The sequence below is a fragment of the Pteropus alecto genome, unplaced genomic scaffold (assembly GCF_000325575.1).
Source record: "Pteropus alecto unplaced genomic scaffold, ASM32557v1 scaffold134, whole genome shotgun sequence".
In the NCBI taxonomy this organism is placed as follows: domain Eukaryota; kingdom Metazoa; phylum Chordata; class Mammalia; order Chiroptera; family Pteropodidae; genus Pteropus; species Pteropus alecto.
Window position 1 is genome coordinate 9,281,662 of NW_006436283.1, and position 14,029 is coordinate 9,295,690.

General features: G+C 41.5%; 1 protein-coding gene across 1 annotated transcript in view; it reads left to right on the forward strand.

The window, feature by feature from the left end:
- The window catches only part of ABCA9 (ATP binding cassette subfamily A member 9), a 55,453-nt gene extending 42,674 nt beyond the window's left edge, over positions 1-12,779 (forward strand). The window contains 15 exon segments of the mRNA XM_006912273.3: positions 784-805; positions 1,501-1,514; positions 2,420-2,522; positions 3,058-3,149; positions 4,405-4,525; positions 5,056-5,173; positions 5,821-5,912; positions 6,272-6,432; positions 6,903-6,978; positions 7,252-7,346; positions 8,073-8,192; positions 8,369-8,509; positions 9,288-9,367; positions 11,964-12,019; positions 12,152-12,779. Of these exon segments, the coding sequence (XP_006912335.1) occupies positions 784-805; positions 1,501-1,514; positions 2,420-2,522; positions 3,058-3,149; positions 4,405-4,525; positions 5,056-5,173; positions 5,821-5,912; positions 6,272-6,432; positions 6,903-6,978; positions 7,252-7,346; positions 8,073-8,192; positions 8,369-8,509; positions 9,288-9,367; positions 11,964-12,019; positions 12,152-12,250 (1,390 nt within the window). The 3' untranslated portion in view covers positions 12,251-12,779.
- The last annotated feature ends 1,250 nt before the right edge of the window (positions 12,780-14,029 follow it).

Sequence of the window (14,029 nt, forward strand, 5' to 3'; positions counted from 1 at the left end):
GAGTTTGAGATCTCTGTTTTCTTAAAGCTAATTCACTTACCATAGGCAAAAATCATGTTCTCGTTTGGTAGGAAGTCTTGCCTTGGTTTGTGAAGGTTAAAGTCAGCTCCATAGTAGTAGAATTTTAGAGTTCTCACGATAAGCCTCACTCCTGGGAATAAATGACCCTACTGGGAGGCTGATGAGATGCCCTTTTTCTGTTAATTTTGGACATGTTAGGTTTAAGCCTCCTCATAGACATGCAATGGGAAATATCAAGTAGCCAGTTAGACATATGAATCTAAAATTCAGTATGTAGGGTTATATCAAGTTTGGGACTAAAGCTAAATACTTGAGATTCATCAGCATATAAGTCATATCTAAAGCCATGGAATTAAATAATAGAACCTACATAGTAAACATAGTTAGAAAGAAAAAACGGCCTTGAACTCCAAAATTTAAAGATTGGGAAGAGGAAGAGTCAGCAAATCAGTTTGAAAAGGAGCCTGTGAGGCAGAAGAAAAAATAGGGGACTGTCATGTACCAGAATCTCTTCTCAGAAACTCTCTTCAGACACTTAAAATATCAATATATAAGTATGATTGCCAGGTGGCAATAATGTTTCCAAAAGGGAGTGATTCAACCGTCAAAATGAGAAGGCTAGAAAGTTGACAGCTGAGAAGATACCATTGGATTTGACTGCATATAAATCCTTGGTGATATCAATAAGACAAATTTCACTGAAAGGGCGAACACAAAGACCTAATAAGAGTGAACACAGTAGAGAATGTGCTGAAGAGGTAGTGCAGAGGGTATGAACATGTATGTCTAGGAGTTTTGCTAAAAAGGATACCAGAGAGATGGAATAGTAGAATAGGTACATGGGGAGAACAGATTTTTGTTTAAGACAGGAGATATTATGATGATATGGGAGACATTTCTGATGAAAAGAGAGATGAAATACGTATGGTGCCACGTCTTGGAAGAGCTGAGAAAAAATAGCACACTGTACACAAGCAGAGGTTTAACTTTCATAAAATAGGAACGTTTCATCTATTTGTCAAGACCGTGACCAGATTATGTGAATACAGAAGCAGATAGTTGAGTGGCTTGATGGGAAAAAGATGCAATGATTCGTCTTTGACCGATTCTACTTTTTTAGGGATAGCGGTGAAGTTATGAAGTAAGAGTGAGGTGGAGAGACCTGTTGGGATTTTGAGGAGAGAGGAAAAGATATAAAATACTGTTTAAGAGAGAAAGTCAACAGAATTACCAGGCAAGGCTAAAGGACCCCCTCTCCTGTTTTCCCCATGAAGTCAGCTAAGTCGAGTGTTTCTGTTATCACAGTCAGCTTCTCGGATGCAGACCAGGGCAAGTGGAAGGTTGGGTTCAACCACAGTTAGTGTTTCAAGATGAGTCTGACGAAGAAAAGGATGAGGGAGCAGCGGTTCTGTATAATGAGGAATTATAACAATGAACCATGGATTCCAAGCCGGGGAAGGAAGAAGTGAAGGAACTGAGGGGGTTTATGGACTGTGAAGAGTGATGGGCTCGGTGGGTTGGAGGTTCACCAACTCCAAATTATGGAGCAAGAATATTAGAGTAAGAAAACTGAAAAAAATAAAACGTGGTGGCAGATAGGGCAAAGATCGGGACCCCCGGAAGTTGCTTTTGAATCTGGTACAGTTTTTGGAAATGACCAAAGCACTTAGGAGAAGAAGTTCATTTGAAATGATATCAGGATACTGGCAAATCATCCCATAACGCAAAAAAAAAAAAAACAACTTTTTTTTTAGGTTTAAATGGCTGTGATGGTTTGAGATTCTACATCAGTTTAAAGTTGCTTAGGAAAAAAAGTCTTGGGAAATATAGCTTAAGAAACAAAATTGGCTCTGTACTCTTTATTCACTAAAGAGTTGGGGATGTTTTAGAATGTACTGTAAATCTTATGGAAACCGTGCACTCAGGTGTATGCGTGCGAAACTCCAGGTGAAGGGCTTTGTCTTCAGCATGAGGGATTTTCACGGTTTTTCTCAAGAGTGTGTAGCAATGGACAGAACAACGTAATGGTTATTGGGCTCTCGGGGAAGAAGAGAAGGATGGAGCGCAGATGCAGAGAGAAAGGAATGTGAAGTTAGAGGAGAGGGTTGTCTTAAGACAAGTCTCGCCCACGGCTTCAACGGGTCTGCCAGCACCACTGAGGATTCTCCTCGGAAGGTGAATCCTGCTCACTCAGTGTTAAACATAAAAGCATCTGGACCTATAGCTAAGCAACAGCTTAACAGAGTATCACGTGACACCGGAAGCAAGGAAGACACACTGCACAGTCAGAAATTGACCTTTACCTGAATCACAAGTGAGAATTATGTAGAAGGCTGGCGAGGTCATTTAATGGGCGTTCATTTATCTTACGTGAGAAGAGATGCACGGGCAGATGAAGATTCATCTAAACACACTTTTTCCTCATTTTACAGATTTCTCCTGACTCCGTGGATTATGTAGGATCTTCAGAGCATTATATTTTATATCTGGCACTGCTAATAGTAAGAAGACATTTCCATTTAAATGTTCGTGCTTAAGGGGACACATTTGTATGCTTTGCATTAAATTAAAAATTTAATTTTGGCGCTTAAAACTTTGGCACTGTAGGCATCTGAGAACACACACATACACACACACACACACACACACAATTTTAATTTTGGCGCTTAAAAATTCAGCACTGTAGGCATCTGAAAACACACACACACACACACACACATGCCAACAGAGGCTTTAAACTCTGGACCACTATCTTTACAATGATCATCTGACACTGAGTGTGAAGCCTACACCGTCAATGGTGTGAATAATGCTAGAATCAACATACTGCTATTATTTCTGTCATGGTTTCTCCGAAAAGCAGTGACATTCACTCTGAGAGTTTCATAGAGGATTGAATACATTGTCTTTGTCTTTCGATCTTGTAAAAATGATATCAAATCTATCTTTATATGTGATCAAACTCCTTAAAACAGTTGCAACATGAAAACTGTTTTCATGGTCATGCTAATGTTGATTGTCTTTTTCTCTCCCTAGCCTTACCTTCAATTTTTCGTTTTCGTTTTTGTGCTACGATGTCTGGAAACAAACTTCAGGAAGAAATCAATGAGAAAGGATCCTGTGTTCAGGTTGAGAGAACTCAAATAGAATTTGACATTTTATTTCGATATTCATTGTTTAAAGACATTTTAATATACTTACATTAATTGAGCAAATAGTACTGTACAGGATTGCTTTTTAAGGGGCTGTATAGGATACAAAATTATAATTCTTGGTACTTTAATAATATTGCAATCTAGTGAGAGAAACCACATTAGCACACATAAGACACTGAAAAATTAAGGCAGGCCATGTCACTGACATAGGAGAAGAAAGTTATCTACAAAGAAGTAGTATCTTAAAAATAATGGGTAAGTATAGAGAAGCAATTCGATAAGCATAGCCCATTTAGAAAGGAACAGTAGTCTGAGGAAAATGACAAAAGTTGGAATAAATGCTACCTTCCTATAGGTTCAAGAAGGCAGCTGGAAGGAACTTGAACGCTAATGTTGGAGGCTAAGGGAAAATTAACATGAAACTAGATATTGGAGGGTCTTGGAATAGGGAACCATAGGGAGGATCTTGCAAATTACACAATAGGAAACAGACAGGTGTGTTTTGAAAACCTTGCCTAACTCAGAAAACTCGAATCAAGCTCAAGTCTGGGCTTATAGCTAAGCACAGGTTAACAGGTCACCAAGTGACCCTGGAAGCAAGGAAGTGACGGAACAAGGGAGCGATGAGGTGACAGCCATGTTTTAGGAAATCAGCAGTTTAGGATGGCATGAGGAATCAGGAGTAGTCAGTGGGGCAGGGGGATGATGAAGGAAAGAATTAGATTGGTAGCAGTCAGGAGAGCGTGATTCTGACCCATGTTCCCAGGAGTGACAGTGTTCAGGAACTGGTGATAATATCACCTTGGCTTTTCTGGGACACACCTCTGATTCCAAATGTTTTGGTCCATTCTTCTCACAAAGCCTTCAGAATTCCAAAACAACTGTGCCAAAATTACAGTTCCTAGATTCCTTTCTCATGAAAGCCTGCCCTTAAGTTTTTTTTTTTTTTTTTTTTTTTTTTGGCCAGAGCGTGTGTACCATTTTCTTATTTCGAAAAGAAGTCACAACCAACAAGAATGAAACTTAGGCAAAAAGCAAGGTTGATGTGTAAGTGGTGTCCTTTGAATCACTGACGAAAATGGCTGTCTGCCAGGCAGAGAGTGTAGCGCAGAAAAATGGAGGTTATATTATCCTCACGGTTACTCAGTCCATTCAAGTAATCGATAGCAGTATAAAGGTCATTATTTCTGCGACCAGTTTTTCACCTGGAAACCTGGTTGGATTTTAGAATTTCACCAAGCAGCAGTAAAGTCCTCCCAAACCCGGAAGAACCGGAAGCGGAAGATGAAGACGTCCAGATGGAGAGGACGAGAACCGCGAATGCTGTGACCGCCGCAGCCTCTGGCGAGGTAGCACTTCGGAAAACGTTTTCCGTCAAGCACTATGGTCTGTCAGAGAAAGCGGGCGACTTTCTAATCTTAATTTTTGAAAAAAAAAAAAAAAAAACACTTTGAGTTTCTTTCACTCTTATACATACAGCTCATTACTCAGCTTCAGTAAATATGCCATTCCAACAAAGATAAGAGAACACTCACACACACCTACATACACTCGTTAATTTATTTTTCAGAGTCATAGTTTTGGTGAGTAAAGCTAACCATGACAAAACCTGAGAAATGCTGTAGACCTATTGGTTTAATGAATGTCTAAATTCCTATTTTCTATGGAAAGGCAAGCACAAATCATATGATTAGTGCAAATGTTCTTTTGCTGCAGAAATATAGACTGAGAGAGTTCACTTTAAAATGGTAGTTTCTAGGAGAAAAACTGAATTGATTCATGATTTTGTATAGGGGAAGATTTGGTCGGAGGGAGTATGGAGCACTCACTCATTTCAAGGTGGGATTCAAGCCCTGTTGCTATTTATTTCTCTTTCCAGCAACCAGTCATCGTGGCCAGTTGTCTACGGAAGGAATATGCAGGAAAAAAGAAAAACTGCTTTGCCAAGAAAAAGAAAAAAGTGGCCACAAGAAACGTCTCTTTCTGTGTTAAAAAAGGTTGGAAATAGTAGTTCTGTTAAGACCTGAAGCTGAGGTCTTTTGAAGGGAATAATACTATCCAAATCTGCCCCGCCACCCCATTGATAAACACAAAAAGCAGCCAACTCATCAGCTGGCTGTCGCTGATTCATCCTGCTTTAAAGGCTTAGTTAGAAGAAGGTTTCTTCCTTGCCTAGGAAGACAGTTCTATCTGTTCTGTTCAAACAAACAGGAGCCACCAGAAAGGAAGCTGTCTTTAAGTTAAAGGGTGCTACAGCTTTTTAAGTAATAAACCTAATTTCACAACAGGGAATGCTACCCGGAAGGGAATTTGTCGGGGCATCGTGGCTCATGCTTCATTTCTAACAAACAGCACCTTTTGTGAAAGCGTCAGTTAAATGCAATGGGCTTTGGAATCAAAACGTTTCAATTCCAGCTCAGCCCCTTACTGGCTGCACGACCTCTTTATGCCTTGGTTTCCTCGCCTGTTTAATGAAGGCAGTAATAACACTCGGGTTGTGTGTGTGTGTGAGGAATAAGTGAAATAATGTACATAGTGCGCTCGACATACAGTTCGACACAAGCTGAGCCCTCAAATGGCATTTGTTTTTACTGTTCTTGTAATCGTTTGCAGCTGTCGTTCTGAGCATAGCTTTGTCTTTCAGGTGAAGTTTTTGGTCTGTTGGGACACAATGGAGCTGGTAAAAGTACAACAATTCAGATGATAACAGGAGACAAAAAACCAACCTCAGGGCAGGTCAGTAACACAGACAGAAATACGGTTATTTAATTAAAAAAAAAAAAGAAAGAAAGAAATATGATCATTAATGCTGCCTTGATCAAATGTTTTACAATGAATATTGATGACAATCTTAAAAATACATAGATGACCCTTAATCAATGTAATTTATGCATTGAATGAAGAGGATTAATAGAAACTTTTTTCCCTAATTCCAAAAATAGTTATGAGGTGCTGAAAAGGGCTACATGTTATCTATACTATGCCTTTTATCAAATGAAGAAGAGAAACTTTAAAAGGACGTCTTTAAAATTCATACTTACATGCACGTACACACACAATCTTGGACAGAATGTGAGAATGAACTTCTCGTGTAGGTGACTTTGAAGGGGAGCAGCGAGGGGGACGACCTGGGGTTTCTGGGGTACTGTCCTCAAGAGAACGCGCTGTGGCCCAACCTGACGGTGAGGGAACATCTGGAGGTGTTCGCCGCCGTGAAAGGCCTGAGGAAAGCGGACGCCGCTGTCGCCATCACACGGTACACGGGGGGACACACCTGTTCGCTGCCTGAGGGTGCCGGAGACGCTTGGGAGTGACGACCTTCCTGGGAAACTGAGGACCGGACACTCTAAATGCTGACCAGAACACGTTGGGTGGATCGGCCGTTAGAAACTGTTTCCCCTGATTTCAAAGTGTTATTCTTTTTTCTCATACTAAACATGGAAAGAAAAAAGTCACTATTCGTTGGTAAAATTTCTCAATACTAAACTTTAGGTATAAGCTAGCACAGAACAGCTATTTGGAGATCATGACATGTGCTTATATTCTTTTAAAAGGAAAAACTATCTTTTGGGGGGGATCGAACCAAGTCAGTTTTAGGATGGCCTGGCGTCTGTTCTCAGAACCACATTTCTGAGCTCTGCTCCCCATCCTGGCCCCGTGCGGCCCCGTTCTCCCACCGGCTCCCTCCGCTGTCCAGAAGCCTGACCGGACCGACTGATCCTGCAGGTTGGTGGGTGCGCTCCAGCTGCAGGACCAGCAGAAGCGGCCGGTGAAGGCCTTGTCGGAGGGAATAAAGAGAAAGGTAGGGCCGGGGCCCGGGCTTCCTCCGCGCCCCCCGCGGGTCGGTGCCAGACGCGCTGTTCCTCTGGTTGCAGCTGTGCTTCGCGCTGAGCATCCTGGGCAACCCGCCGGTGGTGCTGCTGGACGAGCCGTCCACCGGGATGGACCCCGAGGGGCAAGAAGCGGCCGGTGAAGGCCTTGTCGGAGGGAATAAAGAGAAAGGTAGGGCCGGGGCCCGGGCTTCCTCCGCGCCCCCCGCGGGTCGGTGCCAGACGCGCTGTTCCTCTGGTTGCAGCTGTGCTTCGCGCTGAGCATCCTGGGCAACCCGCCGGTGGTGCTGCTGGACGAGCCGTCCACCGGGATGGACCCCGAGGGGCAGCAGCGGATGTGGTGAGGACGTAGCACAAGCGACCCAAAGTGAATTCGTTAATCCTGTAACCACCAACCTTCAAAACTGTTTGTCTTATAAAGTGAGAGACATGGGCATTATCAGGAAAAGCGACGTCTAAGGGGGAAAATCTGATAGTGTATCACAGCCAATTTTTGTTGAGAAAAAGATTCTAACGATCTAATCCTCTAAGAAGTTCATTGTCACCGTAGCTCGTCTGAGTATTCATATGACCCGTTTTTATATGCAATCGTACCAACCTGTATTAAGTTTTGAAGCTTTCTGCAACCTCACCTGATATATAATTCTTGTGGAAGAAAAAACGCCAAATCCAAAATGTAGTCTTTAATTATTTTAGGAATATTCTGAAATCTGACATTGTGCATTTTAGGGTATATGTCATTATTATCTCGTTTTTTAAAAAGTTCTCATCTTCTATCTTTCTTCCTATTGCCGTCTCAGAAATGTTCTTGAAATTCAGCATTTTTCTAAACAACCTTTTACCCAATATCATTCTCTACGTTCAGCCCAAACCATGCTGTGAATTATAGACCCTAATCAATAGTTTGGTAACTTCCATGCCCATTGTCCCTCCGAAATCTTTTCTTTGTGTAATCTGAATATACTAATAGTTTCATATGTGCCAATCGAAACTAGTTTAAAAAACTTTTTTTTCACGCTGCCCGGAGCATTCCCACCAGCGAACATCTCCCTTGACCTGACTTTAGGCAAGCGATCCGGGCCACCTTTAGAAACACGGAGAGGGGCGCCCTCCTGACCACCCATTACATGGCCGAGGCCGAGGCCGTGTGTGACCGCGTGGCCATCATGGTGTCCGGGAGGCTGAGGTGGGTGCCCGCACTTGGCCCCCAGGTATGGCCTGTTCAAACCACATTTCCCTGCACATGGTTATCACTGGGGGGAGCTGGCTGCTCGAGCTCTACCTGGTCCCACCCGAAAAATCACCAGAAGTAAGTAGCATTCTCTCTCCCTTTTCCCGATTGACCTCATCCTCTCCCTCCAGATGTATCGGTTCTATCCAACACCTGAAAAGCAAATTTGGCAAGGATTACCTGCTGGAGATGAAAGTGAAGACCCTTAGCCAGGTGGAGCCCCTCCACAGTGAAATTCTCAGGCTTTTCCCCCAGGCTGCTCGGCAGGAAAGGTAAACAGAGGTGGAGTTCTGTTTCATCTCGGTCTTTCTTTTGTGTTTCTGTTATGGCCAATGAAAAGTAAAAGCTTTATCTTCTCTCTCTTTTTTTAACTTTATGGCAATTGTGAATGCTTTAATTACTAGAGAAAGGCCCAAATCCAAGGGATGCTGATTTGGAAGCTGATTCTTGTAAGGGAATTAGCATTTGGGCCTCTGTGATGTGCCAGGTACATACCAACATGGGCACGTACCTAGTCCCTCTCAGTGGTCCTCTCTGAAGGGTAAAATCCTTAGTAAACGCGATCACCTGTATAAAGCTTATGCTCAGTACCAGGCATCAGTCAAAGCTCAGCGAATGATGTCTCTCAACATTTCTGTTATTATCAGTGACAGCACTTGAGGCTCAGGCTGGTTAGATGATGCCGAATAACTAGTGGTAGAGCCAGGAGGTAAACCTAGTTCTTTTTAGTTAAAGGCTATTCTTGTCTTAATGAGAAAGCAGGATAAGAAATCCCTCTTCTTCTCTTCATGAGACCCAGACGCTGCAGGTTTCCTTCCTTTAGCCCCCGTTCCTCCCTAAAGTAAGATGGAGCCTTCTCTTAAGCCTTCTAATGTTTCTGCTGTAGTAAATTGACTTCTCGTTGATTGAAGAGCATTCACACTGCGGCCTTCTGTGCAGATGTGTACACGTAAACAGTTGTCGTCGACTTCGTCACTCCATTTTAGGCGTGTACCCCTCAGTGGTTGTGCCTTTGACACCTGGAGCTCAGCCTCACTCTTTGCTTCGCAGGTACTCTTCCCTGATGGTCTATAAGTTGCCCGTGGAGGATGTGCGACCTTTATCGCAGGCTTTCTTCAAATTAGAGATAGGTAAGAGCGACATGCAGATCTTGCATAAAACCACTATAGCAAGCACATGAACATAAAATTGTGGCATTATACCACAAATAAATTATTAAGACTAATTATGAATCCATTGTTTCTCAACCAGGGGTGATTTGGCAATATCCGGATATATTTTTGGTTACCATGACTAGGGGTGGAATTGGGGGTACAATTGATATCTAATAGATCGAGGCCAGGGATGATGCTGAACATCCTACAACGCACAGGTCAGCTCCCTCCCGCCACAAAAAATGATTGGAACAAAATGTCATTAGTGCCAAGGCTGAGAAAACTGGCCCCGATTGAATGAGGCTCTGGAGGGAAGAGACCATTGGCATCTGGGCCTAGATTTGGTCTTGCACCTGCGTACTCTCTGATAGCACTAGACGCTGATCAGGAAGTTCCTAGGCTCTTCGATTCTGATCTAAGATTTTTGTTTTTGCATACTGCATGGATCTATCGTGGACTAAGCTGCTGCCTATCACATCAGTGCATGAAATCTGATAAAAAGCTGAACACTTTCCCCCTCCTTTTGATCTGTACTTTTTGCCTGTCATCTGTCATTAGAAGCCCCAGGTATCCTACTTCTTAAAGAGGTTCTTCCCCTTGAGACGAGCTTAAGGTTGCCCCAGATAGGTTTTCTTTTCACTTTCTGGTTCTGTCGGTCACCTTCACTCTATGGTCTGCAGGTCTATTTTTCACACTAACCGTTTTGGCCTTCTGTTCAGTTTTATGCCATTCCAGGGGAAAGGATTCCCACAAGAGGAAGGGTTTTATAACTAATTAGAAGCAGAGAGGGAGATGCTTCAGAAAGGCTGCCTCCCTACAATACAATGAAGCCTCTTCTTAAGAGCCTTCCAGTGTTTCTGCTTTCAAAACCGCCCCCTCCTTCCTTAAATTCCTTCTAGTATCTTTAATTTGCTGAAACCGGAGTTCTCATGTAGGAGGAAAAAATAACTTTTTATCCATTTCTTAACCCATTATGTGAAGATTACGCAAAGTGAAAAATATTGAAATATAAGCTAGCTTTTTGTTTTTCCACATGTAAAGTTAGGCACAGTGATATCCTCAGTTGCAATGCATTTATCGAAATCATGAGCTAGGTCAAGTCGCGTGGAAGCAAAATGCATGCCCCGTGACTATGCCTTCCTTGCCGGGTAGATCCACTCTCCCACACCGCCAGAGGGCTTCTGGGTAATGCAAACGCCAGCAACTGGAGCCTCTCGTACCCCCTCCTTGCCCCAGTTTTGAAGACTTGAAGCTAGGAAGGTGGAACGGTCAGTTTTATCTCTCTTCTTACCCTGTTCCCTCCTCTACTCATAAGATGATGTTTTAGGCCCCTCAAGGCTGGAGTGTAAGGGGTGGGGAAGGGAATAATATGGCAGCCAGGCTTGATTTGATCGTTAGAGCTATGGCATCATGGCTTCTGTGTCGAGATGAACAATCACTGGACTTTTCTCCCATGGGGTGCGTTTGTGGGTTTTTTGAAGACTCCCTCTCCCTTCCTATCTGTAGCCTCTGACCACAGCTTGCTTGGGTGGGTGATGCCTTGTCCTCTTGGTCTCTAGCGAACACCTTCCTGCCTCTCAGCCCCTTCTTGGAATTCCTTTACCCTTCCAGAAGATCCTCTATGGGTACCTTCCACTTTGCAGTCTATGAGAAACAGGTAGATTCTTCTCTAAACGTTGAAAGTGCAGGACTGTCGGCCATCCACAGTGTTTTTTCTTGACATATTTCCAAACGTGAGTCAAGGACCCATCCCCATGTCCCCAAATTGCAGGCCAGCCCCACCACAGCATCAAATAACCTGGCTTTCCAGTCTTACCTCTCCACTCATGATTTCCTCCTCTTACGTGTCTGCATATTTGGGATCTCAGTCACAGTCCGGATTGGTAACAGATTGTAAACTCAAAAATGGGATAATTCAAGGAAGGTTTGTTTACAAAGCAACTGTTTGTAAAGGTGCAAGGAACATTGCAGTTCCCCGAGGCTAAACCAGCAGAAGCATTATCATTCTTACGTCCAAAGGAACTAAGAGAGAAAACAGTGACTGGAACGTGGGCGTGTGGTCACGTAGAATTTGCCACCTTGAGAGAAACAGTGACTTTCAATCAAGGGACACAGCTGGTGTTACAGAGGGTGTGAAGGAATAAAGGCCGTGGCCTCCCCTTTCTTCTGTCCCTCCACCTGGGCTGCCACTGGTGGAACCCACAGAAGGAGCCTCTTAAATCAGTCTCTGGAGCAGAGAGCAGGGTAGGGACGAGTGGGGACAGATGTAGTGGGGCACGTGGTAGTGTTCCAGTGCAGATGGAGCCGTCCCTTAGCTTATCCTACACAAATGCTCTGGAACCGTTGTTTTTTTCTGGTCTTGTGATACCTCTGCCCAAACTCTAATGGGAAAATATTTCTATCGTGTTACGGGACTAGATAGTGAATTTGCATTCTCATATTTACTCCAAGAATATTTATTATCTTATCTTTTATATTTAAGATCTAGTTGCATGTACTTTTTATACATGACTGGTGAAACTCTCTGAATAAAAAACATATGAATTCCTAATACACGTTCATCCTTGTGCAGTTAAACAGAACTTTGACCTGGAGGAGTACAGCCTCTCACAGTCAACCCTGGAGCAGGTGGGTCAGTGTAGAGATTTGTATGTCATCCATGGAATATAAATGTGTAATAAATGCATAGTCTTTGCACTCACTTGGAACTACAGGAAGTGGTGTGACGCCCCTCTCTCTTAAATTTTTTCTCCGTTATAGGTTTTCCTGGAGCTCTCCAAGGAGCAGGAGCTGGAAGATTTTGATGATGAACTTCACCACTCAGTGAAGTGGAAGCTGCTCCCACAGGAAGAGCCTTGAAGCCCCTAATAGCCTGTGTTCCTCTTTAAGCTTGTGACTCTTTTTAAGATAATATTTTATAGCATGGATATACCTTATCTCAGATATGTACAAGGTACTTTTGAAACTCATATCATCATTTTTCTCAATAATATTACTTATAGTGAGACTAAGGAATAAAGTCAGGGAGAACAATGAGGAAGCCAAACTGTGAGCTCATTAACCAGCAACCAAACCCAATGTTTCATATAGTAGTAAACAATAAAAAAAAATTTATTATAGGATTTATTATAGGATTGTTTATGTTTTTGAGGATGATACAGAGTTTGCTTAATTTTCTTTCTCTGAATTTCAAAATATTGGATAATTTCTTTGTGATAGAAATACAAATTAAGACAATGCTGATTTGGAGGAGAAGAGAGTTCATTGATTACACAGCGGCATAGTATTTGCTTTTTGTAATTCACTTTTTCTTTTTACTTTTTCTTAATTTACTGATTTTCCTTTTCTGTCATTTTTCAGATTTTAGATTGTAGAGTCCATGTTTTGACTGTTGTGATCGTAAAGAAAGTTTGAAACCTCTTAAAATAAACAATTGCAGTAAGAATTTGAATAATCAAGTTGAAAAAATATATATCTTGCTTACGATTTTGAAACATATTTCTGGTTTTATGTTTTCTTACGATGTAAGGATCTACCTTTAGGTAAAGCACTAAAATGTCATCTTAATTTCTCATGTTATGATTTATCTAACTGATGACACTGTAAGCACTTTAAAATCAACACAATCTACTTGTACACTCATATTTAGTTGAGTTTCGGTTATCTACTTTCATTGTTGCATAAGGCACTAAGTTTATGGTAATTTGGTATGCAGCAATAAAAATCTAATATAGGCATATGAATAAAGTGGTGTTTAGAAAAGATGTCTTTTCCAAAGTTACAGGTCACAGGAACCCAGAATTCAAACCTAGAAGTCTGTCTGATTTAAGCTATCTTTAAGCTATCAACTACTTTAAGCTATCATCAAGCAGTATTGAACGCAGGATTGAGGTTGCAATGAAGATATAAAGAATGTTTCTTCAAGTTTCTGTTACCTTTTGGGAAGTGAAACTAAAGAACACAATAGACACTATATAATCAACTTCTAATTGTTATGGTGTCAACTATAATGACTCAAGGATTTGAAGCTAAACACTGTTTTTGCAGCCTAAACATAGCCAGTTATTATGGTAAGTAGCCTTAAACATAGCCTAATTATTGTAGTAAGTTCAAATGACCAAGTTGTAAATTTTTTAATATAAATATCTCCCATATAATTTTGAAAAGTGTTCCAAATCTTATGTTTTGTTATAGCTCAGGGTTGTTACATTTTATATGCAATTGATGTCAGAAACACAGCAACTTGAAGTCATCACAATATAATTATTTTTTTCTTTAAAATTTTTTTAAATTAAAATATAGCTAACATACAATATTATATTAGTTTCAGGTGTACACCATAGATATTCAACATTTATATACCTAAAAAAGTAAGCACCATGATAACTCTAGTAACCATCTGTCATCGTACAGCGCTATTACAATATTATTGCTATCTTTCCTATGCTGTATATCACATCCTCATGACAATTTATAACTGAAAATTTGAACCTCTTATTCCCCTTTTTCTTTTTTAATTTTTCAATTACAGTTGACATTCAGTATTATTTTATATTAGTTTCAGGTGCACAGCATAGTGGTTAGACACATATTTAAGAAATGATCCCTGCATTACTCTAGTACCCACCTAACTTCATA